General features: G+C 42.1%; 1 protein-coding gene across 6 annotated transcripts in view; it reads left to right on the top strand.

Annotated features, from left to right (window-relative positions):
• Positions 1-15,617, top strand: part of LOC125454104 (receptor tyrosine-protein kinase erbB-4-like) — an 873,837-nt gene that overhangs the window by 773,903 nt on the left and 84,317 nt on the right. For all 6 annotated transcript variants that reach the window (XM_048534471.2, XM_048534470.2, XM_048534469.2 and 3 more), the window contains exons 24-25: positions 3,557-3,654; positions 8,016-8,186. In XM_048534471.2, coding sequence (XP_048390428.1) covers positions 3,557-3,654; positions 8,016-8,186 — 269 coding nt within the window. The remainder of the gene's footprint in view (positions 1-3,556; positions 3,655-8,015; positions 8,187-15,617) is intronic.

Below are 15,617 nucleotides of genomic sequence, written 5' to 3'. Positions count from 1 at the left end.
CGGAGAAGTTGGAATCATGGAATGGAGTCTTTATGAGGGAATGTAGTCAGAGTAATTGTGGGAGTCAGTAGGTTTGTAATGAATATTGGTGGACTGCCTATCCCAAGAATGGAAACTGTGAAGTCAAGGAAGGGAAGGGTCAGAGATTGACCAGGTAAAGATGAGAGAAAGATAGAAATTGGAAGCAAAGCTAGTGAATTTTCCAATTTCATACAAGAGCAAGAAGTAGCACCAATGTGATAGGAAAGGATTTGGGGCTAGGAGGCTGAGTAGGACTGGAGCAAGGCATGATCCACATACCTGACAAAGGGACAGCTATAACGGGGCCCCATATGAATACCCATGGTCACACATTTGATCTTGTAAAATTGAGAGAGTTAGAGGAAATGTTGTTCAAAGTGGGAACAAGTTCAGACAGGTGAAGGAGGAGAGTGGATGGTGGGGTCTCTTTTCAAACATCCTTCAGACCATCCTGATGGGGGATGGACATGTTGAGCGATTACACAACCGTGGTGAGCAGGGGGGTGGCTAGTGCTGGAAAACTGGAAATTGAAGAAGCAACATAAAGCATCAATAGAATGGGAAGTCAGAAAGAGGCTGAACAAGGAGGAAGAAATGGAGTCAAGATGGGAAGAAATAAGTTGGAAGCAGCTGAAACAATGAATTTGCCAAGGCAGTCCTGTTCATTGATTTTGGGAAGGAGTCAGAAGCAGGCTGTGTGTGGTTGGGGTCTTGGAGGTAGAAGACTGTGAAGGGAAGACTTCCTGAGGAGATGAACTCAGTAACAGTCCTGGAAGCTACAGCATCTGTAAATCTGTGTTGATTCTGTCGAACCACATTATGAGTTTCTAAGTGATTCCAACATTTTCCTGCCTGTTGATGGACTGCCCTAATAGCCCCCCTGTTCTTACACCCTCCTTTCCTGAATGGCAGGGCTTTGTTTATTATTTTACAATCCATGTAGAATGTTCCAGAATCTAAGCAATTCCAAAATACTGATTTCGAATGCTTCCACTATCTTTTGAGCCAGCTTCGTTAGGACATAGGCCTGATACCTAGGCAGTTTGCTGGTTTTGAGTGCCACTAATTTTTCCAGGACTACTTATTCAGTGAAATTGTTTTCTTTCTCTTTAGACCCTTAAACTCCTCATTCTCCTTAAACCCTTAGTTCGCCATTTGTTTCAGTTTTTTTTTGCCTTTCACTGTGAAGACGAGTTAAAAGTACTTGATTAATATCTATCATTTTCTTAATCCCTATTAAGATTTTGCCTATTTCTGCCTCCCAGATACCCACACTAAACTCTTTTTTATATACCTACAGGAGCTTTTAGAACATGGAAGTATTTGCAATCTGTTTTTATGGCCCTCATTGGCATACATTGGTGTTCTTTCTTTTACTTCATTGATTTGTCAGTTATCCCTTGATGAACGCTAAAACTCTCAGGCTTTAGTCTCAGACTCTCCCTTTAATCTAACATGATATTTAACTTAATAAAATGTGAGGCTGGATGAACACAGCAGGCCAAGCAGCATCTCAGGAGCACAAAAGCTGACGTTTCGGGCCTGGACCCTTCATCGGAGAGGGGGATGGGGAGAGGGAACTGGAATAAATAGGGAGAGAGGGGGAGGCGGACCGAAGATGGAGAGTAAAGAAGATAGGTGGAGAGACAAGAGAGTTGCAATGGGAGAGAGATTCCCTGAGGTTGGTCCGGAGGGAGGAGGGTAACTTCTTCAGGTTAGGCATCCCTGGAAGAGGCGTCTCTCCACCTATCTTCTTTACTCTCCATCTTCGGTCCGCCTCCCCCTCTCTCCCTATTTATTCCAGTTCCCTCTCCCCATCCCCCTCTCCGATGAAGGGTCCAGGCCCGAAACGTCAGCTTTTGTGCTCCTGAGATGCTGCTTGGCCTGCTGTGTTCATCCAGCCTCACATTTTATTATCTTGGAATTCTCCAGCATCTGCAGTTCCCATTATCTATGATATTTAACTTCTCTTGTTAACCACAGTTTGACTACATTTCTTGTGCAGTTTTTACTCCTCAAGGAATGTATAGTAGTTGTGAATTATGAATTAATACCTTGCATGCTTTGCCTGTGCTTATTCACAACCATAGCATTTAATATAGTTCCCTAGTTTATCTTGGCCAAGTAACTTCTCACACCTGGGTAGATGTCTTTGTTAGATCTAAGCTCGTAGGGCCTGTCAAAATTAAATCAATCTCAATGTAACTTAACATTTTACTATGTTATGATCAACCCTTGTCCAGAGGCTCCTTTACTATAAGGTTATTAATTAATTCTTTGTTGTTGTACATTCTTAAATCTATAATATCCTGATCCCAAGTTTGCTCCTTGGCATATTGAACTACAAAACTATCTTAATACACTCAATGAACTCATTTTCTACTCTATTACTGCAAATGTGAACTTCATAATCTGTATAGGAACAAACATCTCTCATGTTTATTCGTATTTACACTCCTTATTTACTGATTTATACTCTCTGGAACTACATCTGCAGATAGGGGTTTAAAATTACTCACATCAATCGCTTCCACCCTTGCTGTTCCGCAACTTCATCCAAACTGATTCTACAGATAAATTTTCTCGGCTAAGCTCCCTCCTGTCTGTTATCTTTATCCCATAATTTACTGTCTTGCTACCTTTCCACCTTTTCCAATTTAACTAAGTCTTCTACAAGTCAAGTATCCCATAATATTTAGTTCTTAGAAAACCATTAACGTCCACTTGGGCTAATAATTTATTTATTGAAAACTCCATGCTTTCAAATACAATGCCCATAGCTTTGGCCACTCTTGGTTTCTCCACAACACTCCCATCACTAATGCCCTGTTAACTTCTGGAAGCTTTCTGTTCCTGGCTTATCCATTCTGCTTGTTCTTATGTGAACTGCTGCTCGCGCTCCATCCTTGACAGCTTGTGAGATCCTGTTTGCCAGTGTGGTGGTGAGATGTGGCTATAATGGTTACCCCGAGCCTCATTCTGAGGGCATCACAGATACTTCTTGCCCTTGCCTGGCATGCCCGCTCCCTCAACCTGCACTCTGACACCCCCGCCCATCCCTTCATGCCGTTGTAAAATTGAGGCTGTTTTACAAAGTTAAAAATCTCAAGGGGTTAACTCAACCCCACAGTGGTACAGATGATGCAGTAGTTTTAAAGCTGACTTCACATGAAAAATATGTTTCATTTTTGAAGGACAAGGAGAACAACAATTTGCATTTGCATAGTACCTTCAACATAGTCAAGAACTCAGGGTTAGAGTGCAAAGAGGGTAGGGGAGGAAATTCCAGAAATCAGGACTGAGAAAGCTGAAGGCACAATGGAGCAAGAAACTGAAGATTTAAAAGTGATATAAAACTGCAAAGAAAATATCACCGAGCATGACTGAATGTTTGTTGTAGGAATTGTGAAATTTTATTTTTACATCTTGTTTTGGTCCTAATCTCTGTGTGTGCATGTGTTTTTAAACTGGTCATGGATGACTACGTGAGGTCAGTTCTTACTGTCCTGTAAGTTGCTGTTCTCCTTTCTCCCAGGCTGGATGATTGATGCTGACAGCAGACCCAAGTTTAAAGAATTGGCAGCGGAATTCTCTCGAATGGCTCGAGATCCACAGAGGTACTTGGTAATTCAGGTCAGTTTAATTTGATTTCAGCTTTGCTGTTGGAATTATTGTATGATTAAAAACTGAAAAAAAAAGGTTCCTCCAGCTTATTCCTGTTAAACATCAGTCTGGTGATCAGCACTGGAACGTGCTCTTTTCCTCTGGTCTATTTATAGAGCTGGCACTATCAGATTTAAATCATCAAGTAGTTCACCAACCCCAGAGTGACGCTGGACCACTTCTAGCCCAGCTGCCTCCCCTTCCCTCACAAATGGCTCACCGCAATTGATGGAGACCATTCAGTCCTTCAAACCTGTTAGCCCCATTCATAACTGATCTATATCCAAACAGCAATGACACTTAACAAATGTACTGCATTAAAATCTGTCCCTAATACCCTTACTGCATTAACATCTATCCCTAATAACCTTACTGCATTAAAACATGTACCTTATAACCTTAGAATATTGATATCTTGTCCTTAATACCCCAACCATGTTAAAATACGTCCCTGATTCCCTTACTGTGTTAAAATCTGTCCCTGATACCCTTAATGCATTAAAATCTGTCCCTAATGCATTTACTACATAACATCTTTTCCTATTAATCTTACTGCATTAAAATCTTTTGGAATACCCTTACCACATTAAATTCTGCTTGTAATACCCTCACTGCTATAGCATCTATCCCTAATACACTCACCTCATTAAAGTCTATGCCCAAATATCCGTACTCTTTTACCATCTGCCCCAATATCCTAAATGCATTGAAATCAATCCTAAAAACTCTTACTGCATTAAAATATGACCCTAACACCATTAAAATTGGTCCCCAATGCCTCACTGAATTAGAATCTGTCCCCAGTATCCTTACTGTATTAACACCTTTCCCTAGTACTCTTACTGCATTAGAATCTGGCCCTAATAACCTGTCTACATTAAAATATGACCCTAAAAGCCTTAACACATTAATAACTTGTCCCTCATACGCATACTGCATTAAAATCTGTCCCATTAGCCTTACTGCATTAAAATATGTCCCTAAAATCCTTACTGCATTAAAATCTGTCCCTAATACCCTTATCACATTAACATCTGTTGTTAAAACCCTGATTGCATTAAAATCTGGCACTAATACCTTAGCTGCATTAAAATTTGCTCCCAATCCTCTTTATACAGTAAAACTGCCCCTTATACCCTTGCTGGAATAAAATCTGTTCTGAATACCCTTACCACATCAAAGTATGTCCAGAATACCCTTATTGCATTGAAATCAGTTCTAGTACCCTTAGCATTAACAATTCTCTCTAATAACCTTACTGCATTAAAATCTGTCTCTAATATCATTACTGCATTAAGATTTGCTCCTAACTCCCAAATAGAGCATGGACGACAGTACTCTGCAGGTTTGTTACATCTTTAGCAGCTCATTCAAACAAGGAGAGACCACTGTTTGAATCATACACTCTGCATGTGGAATAAGAATGTACATTTATAAAGTACCTTCACTACTGTAAATTGTTGCATGTTGTCATTGCGGGATGGGATTTTTGACCCTTTCCTTCCATGTCACCAACAATGACTCAAGAGCATCCCCAAGTGACGGAATAAGTAATTGCAGGTACTGGGCTGAGTTCAAGCCGGTCTCCAGGACAGAAATAATGGGAACTGCAGATGCTGGAGAATCCGAGATAACAAAGTGTGGAGCTGGATGAACACAGCAGGCCAAACAGCATCTTGGGAGCACAAAAGTTGACGTTTCAGGCCTAGACCCTTCATCAGAAAAGGGGGATGGGGAGAGGATTCTGAAATAAACAGGGAGAGAGGAGGAGACGGATCGAAGATGGATAGAGGAGGAGATAGGTAGAGAGGAGACAGACAATATAAAGAGGCCGGGATGGAGCCAATAGAGGTGAGTGTAGGTGAGGAGGTAAGGAGGAGATAGGTCAGTCCGGGGAGGACAGACAGGTCAAGGGGGCGGGATGAGGTTAGTAGGTAGGAAATGGGAGTGCTGCTTGAGGTGGGAGAAGGGGACAGGTGAGAGGAAGAACAGGTTAGGGAGGTGGGGACCAGCTGGGCTGGTTTTGGGATGCTGTGAGGGGAGGGGAGATTTTGAAGCTTGTGAAATCCACATTGATACCATTGGGCTGCAGGGTTCCCAAGCGGAATATGAGTTGCTGTTCCTGCAACCTTCGGGTAGCATCGTTGTGGTACTGCAGGAGGCCCAAGATGGACATGTCATCTAAGAAATGGGAGGGGGAGTTGAAATGGTTCGCGACTGGGAGGTGTTTATTGCGAACTGAGCGTAGCTGTTCTGCAAAGAGGTCCCCAAGCCTCCGCTTGGTTTCCCCGATCTAGAGGAGGCCACAACGGGTACAGTGGATGCAGTATACCACATTGGCAGATGTGTAGGTGAACATCTGCCTGATGTGGAAAGTCTTCTTGGGGCCTTGGATGGGGGTGAGGGAGGAGGTGTGGGGGCAAGTGGAGCACTTTCTGCGGTTGCAGGGGAAAGTGCCGGGTGTGGTGGGGTTGGAGGGGAGTGTGGAGTGGACAAGGGAGTCTTGGAGAGAGTGGTCCCTCTGGAAAGCAGACAAGGGTGGGGATGGAAAAATGTCTTTGGTCGTGGGGTGGGATTGCAGATGGTGGAAGAACTCAGTGCCAGTCCAAACAGTAGTTGGAACTCAGTTCGAGGCTAGGTGGAAGAAAGTTGACCTCAGGTGTTGAATGGATGTTTTACAAAGACAGGACTGTGCTTATCTTAAGGGGTGTGGGCCTTGTTCGAAACCCATTGCCGTCTCTGATCCATGAAGTATTCAGACGAGGATTCCTGGCCAACATGATTGCAATAATTGGCCTTGCTCTGATTGCAATGTGTTTGCAGTAGTGGAAATAGCAAAAGGATCGATTAGAAGATTACTCATACCAGCCGTTTGAGGTAGCAGTGTTTCTGTTTTGTGAGTCACCCTCAGTTATGCTCCGTTCAATAAGTGGTTAAGTCTGACTGTGCAATGTGCTAACGGACCTAGTATCCATCATTACAAGTGATGCAGTGTCACCTGTTTTTAGTTTCTGCAGCCTCATGGCAAGACGAAGCCAGGGTAAGGCAGTTCCTCAGTGAAGAATTCTGAGTTCAGCAGACTGTTGTTAATGTTTTGTAGCAGCACAATGGCGCTGAGAATATTATTTGCTTGTCTCAAGAAAGATTTTTTTTTTCTCTGAAGTTTTCACTCAAAGTCACTTAGCAGGTTGTCGACTGAAAACTCTGTAATTTTTGCTTAAAAAAAATCCTTGATGCATTAGTAGCTAGGAGCAGTTTTATCTAGACAGCTGTGCTTTACCAAAGGAATAAGCATTTTTAATCACCCTGTCAATCTGCCACCTGTGAGTAACCTGACTTTTAAATTACCAAAAATGGCAAGTGAAAAGCAAACAGAACCATTTGCTATTGGAGTGCAGTAGACTATTTCTTTGTAAATTGAGAAAAATGATCTTGAAAATCTTCTAATATCTGCCTGTTGGTGTTTTTGTGTCCAAAAGATCCTGTTTAATTTTTGGGCTTTCGGGAAGACCTTTAACCAAGTGCAGATGAACTGCTGTGGTTGCTTCTGTCGTCTTCCTGTACGCAAGTAGCTACTGCATTTGATAACACAACAATACCAACTGCATCTCAAAATTATGCATTTTCTGTCAAGTGATGTGAGAAGTCTTCCGAAGCTGTAAATTCACATTCTTTCAGCCCACAAGATGGCCTTTAGTAATCACATCCTCTGAACTCCAACCTCAAAATGCCAACGCATCCAAAACCAGTGTGAATCCAACATGAGAGAATCGGAAGTCTGTTGAATCTGATTGACTGCATGCATATATCTGTTTATTTGGAGAGGATTCACAAACAATTACTGATAATCAGAAAGGCAATCACTACTGCTCGGGTTAAGTGGATTATTTGGTGAACTGTGTGTTTAATAGGAGCTTATAGCTGGTAATCCGTGAGTTTTTGATGTAGATCTGATACAAACTAGGATCCTTGCATCATTTGAACTTTCACTTTTCATATTTATCATTCAGAATGTACAGTATCTTCCATGTAGCTTCCTTAACTTTTCCCCAGTACCCTTGAGTCAGTGCCAGTGCAGCAGTCTGATCTTGATTTCAGTTTTATGACTGTGACTCTTTATTGAGTTGGGCAGCCAACCAACTGATCTGGTCTGCCATGTGTTTCTCACCTGGCCATAGACTGAAGCCATAGTCTCAAGAGGGGCCTACCCAGGACATATTCAGGTTGATCTTTGAAAGCAGGGAGGTCAAATATATCCATACTGCCAGGGCCAAGACAGGTACAACTTTGCACAGCTTTCTAAAACAAAAAAAACACTCCCATTGTTACAGGGAGATGACCATATGAAGCTGCCGAGCCCGAATGATAGCAAGTTCTTCCAGAGCCTGCTTGACGAAGAGGAGCTGGAAGACATAATGGATGCGGAGGAGTACCTGGTCCCACAGGCCTTCAACATCCCACCACCAATCTACAGCTCAAGACCAAGGATTGATTCCAACAGGGTGAGTAGAATGAACCATAGATCAAGTTTGCAGAGATCAAGGAAAATGTCAAGTAGAAACAAGTTCGACTGGCATTAATACTGGGCTTGCAGTTAGCATTATGTTGAACACGTTAGTAGTTTAACAAGTAAACAGTGAAACAATATGACACTGCCAGATCAACGGAGTCTGAGCCACGTACTCCTTTCTTTCGCTACATTCTATGCCCCTGGTTCCTGTTTGTGGACCAGCAGTTGGGGCTGTTTGTTTTCCACATCTCTGGGGGTGTGAAGATGGTAGGTTCAGACAGGCTATGTGTCTCCTTACCAATGGGAGATGCCATGCTCCTGTGACTTATAACATATTGTGTCACTGTGGAAATGCCTGAAGACTTTCCTGAACTTAGAGTTTCTGTACTCCAAAAGAGCCTTCTGCATGAGCAAAGAAAATATTCAAAGAGCAGCGGTATATAACTTTGGCTGTTTTTAATTTTCAGTATGGCCTACCCAGCTTCTGCAAAACTTTATTGCCTGATTTAAGCTAGCTATATTAATGTTTAAGAATCTAGATTTTATTCCAAATTTGTTCACCGGCCCCTGTAAAAAAAAATGCAATATTCAATTTGTCAAGCTGCACTTCTTTTTAATGCCATGCAGTGAAGGATGTCTAATAGCCAGGTACCAATCAGTGATTCTTTTGAACATGATGTTTGAAAGGGTCACAGCTCAGCTCCATTTGAAGAATGGTTATTGGCATTGCCACGCTCAAGTGATTTTCAGATGCTGCCATGTTTACTATAACTGTTGGGCCATAGCCAAGGGAATCCGCTTTAACTTCTAGCACCGAGAACTGTGAAAAGAAATGACAGCACAGAACTGATTGTTCCTGTAGGTTTTCCCCAGCAGCTGAGAGTAAAACATCCCAAACTTTATTTGACAAAGCGATGTCGCCTGTGTTTTCTGTCTGTGCCCACCCCTTTCTAAGAAACATTGGATGGGACATTCAATTTGGATGGCACTCAAAAAGCTTTGGAAGACCATCTGCCTGTTGTAGATCCCACTTGATCTTCCAGTGGAAGGTTGGGATGAGTGTGTAATGGGCCCATTTCACAACCCCCACTAAACTTCCAAGCTTTTCCTATTCCATTTGCACAGAACCAGGGAGTATATTTAAGTGGCCAAAACACATGTTTAATAATGGTTCTGGTATCAGATTTTAGTACTGTATACCCACAGGACCAGTCAGACCTCTGTAATAAAATAATACTGCCAGTATAAGATGACGATGATGAGTAAAATCAGCCCTTTCCTGAAACAGAAATGATTAATCTTGGTATTAGATTTCAGCTCCAGGTTTCTCTATACTTGTGAAATTTGCTGCTGTCGCTTATCACAGTGCTCTATATATGTTACAAGGAGAAGAAAGACTCACATTTATATAGTGCCTTTCACCATCTTAAGACAACTGAAAGCTGGTCACAATCAAAGCACTTCAAGTTGGCAGGATGTCACAGGTGGTGGCCCACAGGTCTTCACAATTTTTATATAAATGACTTGAATTGAGTGATCTAAGGTAAGGTAGCTAAATTTGTTGATATCAGAAAGATAGGTGGGAAAGTAAGTTGTGAGGAGGGCATAAGGCGCCTACAGAGGGGTATAGATTGTTAAGTGAGAGGGCAAAGATCCAGCAAATGGCAAACTACGTGGGAAAGTAGGAAATTATCCATTTCGGCAGAAGGTATGAATGGGACATGTTATCTAAATGCTGACAGGTTGCAGAGGTCTGAGATGCAGAGAGATCTGGGTGTCCTAATGCCGAAGTAACGGAAGGTTTTCCTGCAGGTACAGCAGGCAATCAAGAAAGCTAATAGAATATGATGTTTTATTGCATGGGGAATTGAATGCAAGAGTAGGGACGTTATTCGTCACTTAGACAGAGCAGTAGTGAGACAGCAGCTGGAATACTGTGTACAGTACTAGTCTCTGTACTTATAGAAGAATGTTAATGCCTTGGAAGCAGTTCAGAGAAGATCCACGAGATTAATATGCAAAAATGAGCAGATTGCCTTTTGAGGGAAGACTAGACAGGCTGGGTCTGTATCCTGTGAAGTTTAGAACAGTCAAAGGTGACTTAATTGAAACATCTGAAGTTCTGAGGGGACTTGACCAGGTGGGTGTTGAAAGGATGTTTTGACTTGTGGGAGAATCTAGCCCTTGAGGTCAGAGTTTAAAAATAAGAGGCTAGCCATTTAAGTCAGAGATGCAGAAACACTTTTTCTGCCAGAGGCTGATGAGTCTTTTGAAATTCCCTTCCTCAAAGGGCAGTGGAGGGAGAATGTTCAAATATTTTTAAGACAGAGGTAGATAGATTCTTGATTACTCTGGAGATGAAAAACTATCGGCAGGTATGCAGAAATGTAGAATTGAGATCAGATCATCCATAATTTTATTGAACGGAAGAGCAAACTCAAAAGGCTGAGTGTCCAGCTGTTACCCCTTGTATATCCCTTGTTCCAACAATTGTTTAAGTAGTTTTCAAGTGTACTAACTTTGGTGATTTAGGAAACACAATAGCCAATTTGCAAGCAAATTCCCACAAGCAACCGTATAATAAGATTTAGAACATCTATTTTATGATGTTGATTGAAGGGCAGATATTGGCCAGGTGTGAGGGGGGCTTCCCTGTTCTTCTTCAAACTCGTGACATGTGACCTCTTGAGACTTCCTAAGGCAATTTGAATTTTGTTTTGAATGCTAGCACTTCCAACAGCACAGCATTCTGTCAGGACTGCATTGCAGCATCAGCCTGAATCTTATGTTCCCTGCTCTGGAATGCATTACCTACCTGCACCCTTCTAACCCAGAGGTGAAGGTGCTGCCAACTCAGCCACAGCTACTCAACCAACGTACGGCAATAAAGAGGCAGAACCCTGAAGGAGTTAACACTCATTCCAGAGGTTCTGTAAGCAAACGGGGGTTGAATAAAGAGAACTGGAGATACAAAAGAACTCAAAATTACTATCAGAATGTTTGAGACAAGAGCTGTGGGAGGGCTCCATTATCATTAGCTGTCTATTCAGATAGTGCCGATTCAAGGTGCTGGGACTTTGTGTCTGTCAGCTTTAGAAGAAAGCATCATTACAGTGGGCAATCCAGTACATGCTACTTCTTTTAATGATGCAGATGAGAAACCAGAGTTTCTGATTCTGTTGAATCCAGGAGGTAGACCTTCATGAATAGGCTTGATTGCACTGTCAGTACAAAAAAAGGGAATGATTTGAGAAGAAATGCCAATTAACCCCTTCAGTGATAGACTGCAGACAATTGATTTCAAATGAAACTGTGGTCACATTTTCCAGTTTTATGTAAAGTTCTCCCTCCACCACAAAATGTAAAGCACAATATTGACGAGATATGGTTTTCTGACTGTTGGTTCTGAATGCTCTTGGTAACCGAGGCTTGAGTTTTAGCAGTGATGGTCTTTACACAACTCGTGAACCACAAATTCTCAAACGGTACCATAACAAACCAATCAGTTTCCAGGCTCGGTAGCATTTTCCTTTGTTCATAGTAAACCTCCCTGAAATGACAGTCTTACTGTCCAGTATTCAGCTGAAAGGTCAACCCATTAGTATCATGGGGTGAAATTTCTGCAAGAATCCTTACTGTTGTTCTTTCGTGAAACATTGGAGGAAGGACAGGTGCCAAAGGAAAGCATTTAAAGGTGGGGGAGCCAGGGCAGGAACAGAGTGACCTGGTGGGTTCCTGTATCTTTGGAGGTGGCAGAACAGGTTAACAAAGGCAGGTAAAAGCAAATGGAGAGGTGGTGAGCTCAATTAGCCAAGGTGTATGGTTCAGAATAAAGCCAGGAACACGGGGTTTGATCTCTGTCTGGCTGAAATAGACATGGCCCCTGCCCAGGTCGTGAAATAATGCCGTAAGTTATGATTTGACAGCCCTCGAATGATAGAAGCTGCTAGTCGGGGAAAAGGAATAAAGCCCTTTGGATTCTGAGTTTTATAAAACAGGTGTAAAGCATAAGATCCAGGGAGTTATGTCAAACCCATATAAGATGCAACTTCAAATTCATTCAGAAAGGAGTATCCTGTCAACAAAAAAAATCCAAGGAACTGCAGATGCTGGAGATCAGAAACAAAATCAGAAACAGCTGGGAAAAACTCAACAGATCTGGCAGCATCAGCAGAGAGAAAGCAGAGTTCAAGTTTTGTGTCAAGTGACCCTTCTTCAGAACGTTCTACTTGTTGTTGACATCTGTTTCCTGTGCCTGCCAGTTTCTCGATATCTACCCCACTGAGCCATTTCATAATTTTAAAGATCACCTTCAACCTTCACTTTTCTGTAGAAGGATGAACATAGAAGATAGGAGTAGAAGTAGGCCATTGGCCTTTCAAGCCTGCCCCACCATTCAATCTGATCATGGCTGATCATTCAGCTCAGGGCACTGTTGCCATTTTCCTGCTCCTCTCATATCCTTTGATTCCTTTAGCCCTAAGACTATATCGAACTGAAGAATTTAAGGCCATTCAGCTGCCAGTAATGCCCCTCTATTCTGTTCATTAAGGGCAGAACTCCAAAGATGGTGGTGTGCGCATCTAAATGTGATTGTGCTCAGACATTGAAGATTTTCTTAGGTGGTGATCCAGGACTCACTGGTGTTTGTGGTGGTGGGAGGGACCAGAAGTCAGACTTCCTCTTTATGAACAAAAACAAAGTTGCTGGAAAAGCTCAGCAGGTCTGGCAGCATCTGTGAAGGAGAAGACAAGAGTTAACGTTTTGGGTCCGGTGACCCTTCCTCAGAACACCAGACCCGAAACGTTAACTCTGTTTTCTCTTTCACAGATCCTGCCAGACCTGCCGAGATCTTCCAGCAGCTTTGTTTTTGTTCCTGATTTACAGCATCTGCAGTTCTTTTCATTTTTATTCATCTTATGAACCCTTGGTTAGACCACATCTGGGTGATTGTAAACAGTTTTGAACCCCAGGTCTTGGGCTGGATTTAATGTTCATCCGTCATCAGACTTGAACTCGAGTATCACATTAAATCCAATGGCCAGGCAACTTGCCTGCCAACTACCTACCTAACCCTGACCCCACCACAATGATACCAGGAGCCAGTCCGGGAAGTTAGGGAGGAGGAGGCAGCCCACCGTCTGGTGGGCATTTGAGGCCCTTGAATAGGTAATTAATTTCTTTGTAATGGGCTCAGCTACCTTGGCCCTACCCTCCTGAATGATATCTTGAAAATCCTCTGCTCTCTTCATCAAAATCCTCTCTTCTCTTCATCTAAATCCTTCCATAAAATCAGCTTCTTTCAGTCAATTTTTCAGTCATCCATCCTCGTCTCTCTCATTATACATTTCCTTTTTTGTATTTATATTCATCTTCCTCTCTCCCCCTCTCGCTTTAGAAGTGAAAATATATATAACATTACAATATAAAATTACAGCATAGATAGAATGTACAACAGCGAAACAGGCCATTCAGCGCACTGGTCTTTGTAATCCACTTCATTCTGCACCCAGACTCTACATTCCACTGCTCTCTTGAGAAAAGAAATTTCTTCTGTATTTCCCACTAAATATAGAAGGTAGATAGTCAGCACTACAATAAACTGGTTTGCTTAATGCAAAAGTGTCACTTTGATTTTCACTTGGTGGTGTACACTGACTGATGGTGTGGAACTTTGGGTTGTCTACTGGGGTGTTTCATTGTTAACTGACTGACAGATTTTGCTATAGGCTTTACAGAAGCAGTGTCCAAAGCCTATGAGCAGTTATCTCAACTTCCAAAACATGCATCAGTGAAACTATTGATCAGCATGTTTCCAGTCAGTTAGGAACACTGAAGAGGTCAATCTCTGAAACAAAGGAGTATATTTTTGGCAAATGAAACCCATTAACTGTGTAACAGGTCCTGTAGAATTACTGCAAATAGTTCACAGGCTCTACAGTTCTGAGCACTTACACAATGGGCCCAATGTTTCTTAGTTTGATAAGTTAAACTACATTGATCAATATATAGTTCTGTAAAAGTTTCAACCTGGACTAGGGTATGTAGCACTGGGGTATGTCATTTGTACATCTCCAGTTTTCGAAGAAGCCAATAAATTAACACTCGAATGATGACAAAAGGTACAGTTAAATGAGAAAAAACACAAATTGATATTGTGAAATTTGAGTATTGTTGAAAGGCGACACATTTTGTCATATCTTTGTATCTTGCGCTCATCAGGACAATTCACAAGAATACTACTAAATATATTGTATGAAAAAGAGTGTTGATTGGTTGAGATGTTGCCATGGAGAATACATCAGTTAGATGATGACTCACAGTTAAATGCCTGGCTTTTTTGAAATTTTAAAATAGTGTGGTGAGCTCTGATTTGTTAAGGTGTTATCCTGAGGAATAAACTGGAGTATGGCTGTCAGCTATTTTGTTGCGTTCAAATATTGTATTAGGCAAAGCTCGGCAGTTAACTTACAGTATCTTCTATGGAATTCTGCTATGCTGAAAATGCATTATAAACACCAGTTGTTGCAGTGCCCATTCTAAACTGTGCTTTTTTTCTCTCATGCAAATATAGAGTGTGATTGTCAGCACCAAAACTTTAGCTGACTTCCACACACAAACTCTTCAGTCATGCTAATGGACAGGATTAGAGCCTGGATTACTTTACTGTCCCATGTTCAAAGGCACCTAAATCCACTGCTGACACTTGTGTCACCAACAGGAGCACCCCTAAGATAACTGGGTCAACAGAGGCCAGGCTCTGGAGCACACATTCCTCTCTGGTGCACAGCTCAGCAACTGGCACTTTACTACCAGATTTCATTCACAGGTTGGGGGCATTCTGGCATTTATTTCAGGAAAGTTAGTAATTTCCTTGGTGAAGGGATCCCAGCTGCCAATATTATCCAGCTCGCTTTCAACATGACTCCATTCTCATACTATGTGGTTGATAGTTTGTGTTCTCAGTGGAACTAGGCATGAGCACTCATTTTGGCTTTGCCCGCATTGCCCTTGTCCCTAATGCAAATATTATTTTGAAAAAACACAAGCAGGCATCCAGAAAGTCAACGGTGGGATATGAAAGCCAGAAAAGTTTGCCGAGTTGTCACTCCACATGAGGCCCCCACTTTCAGTGCGACATTTATGATGAGAAATAAGTGTTGGTGAGGGGCCATTTAATGGGAGCGATCAATGGGAGCATTTCCTTATGATAGTTGCTCTAAAGAGTTTTGTACTGTACTTTTCCACTGAGGATGATGAATGATCTAATTTAACAGCAAATTGATACATCCTGCAAGCTCCTGAATGAGGATAGATGCCCAGTCACCCAGACTAGCGTCTTGCGAATTTTTACCGTTCTATATTGTCTTGTCTCATAGTTCAAGGCTCTTTCCACTGAGTGCTCAGTTTCCCGTGAAATGGT

Source organism: Stegostoma tigrinum, chromosome 7 (genome assembly GCF_030684315.1).
Source record: "Stegostoma tigrinum isolate sSteTig4 chromosome 7, sSteTig4.hap1, whole genome shotgun sequence".
In the NCBI taxonomy this organism is placed as follows: Eukaryota; Metazoa; Chordata; class Chondrichthyes; order Orectolobiformes; family Stegostomatidae; genus Stegostoma; species Stegostoma tigrinum.
Note: the sequence above shows the minus strand (reverse complement) of the source record. Positions and strands in the feature narration are given on the sequence as shown.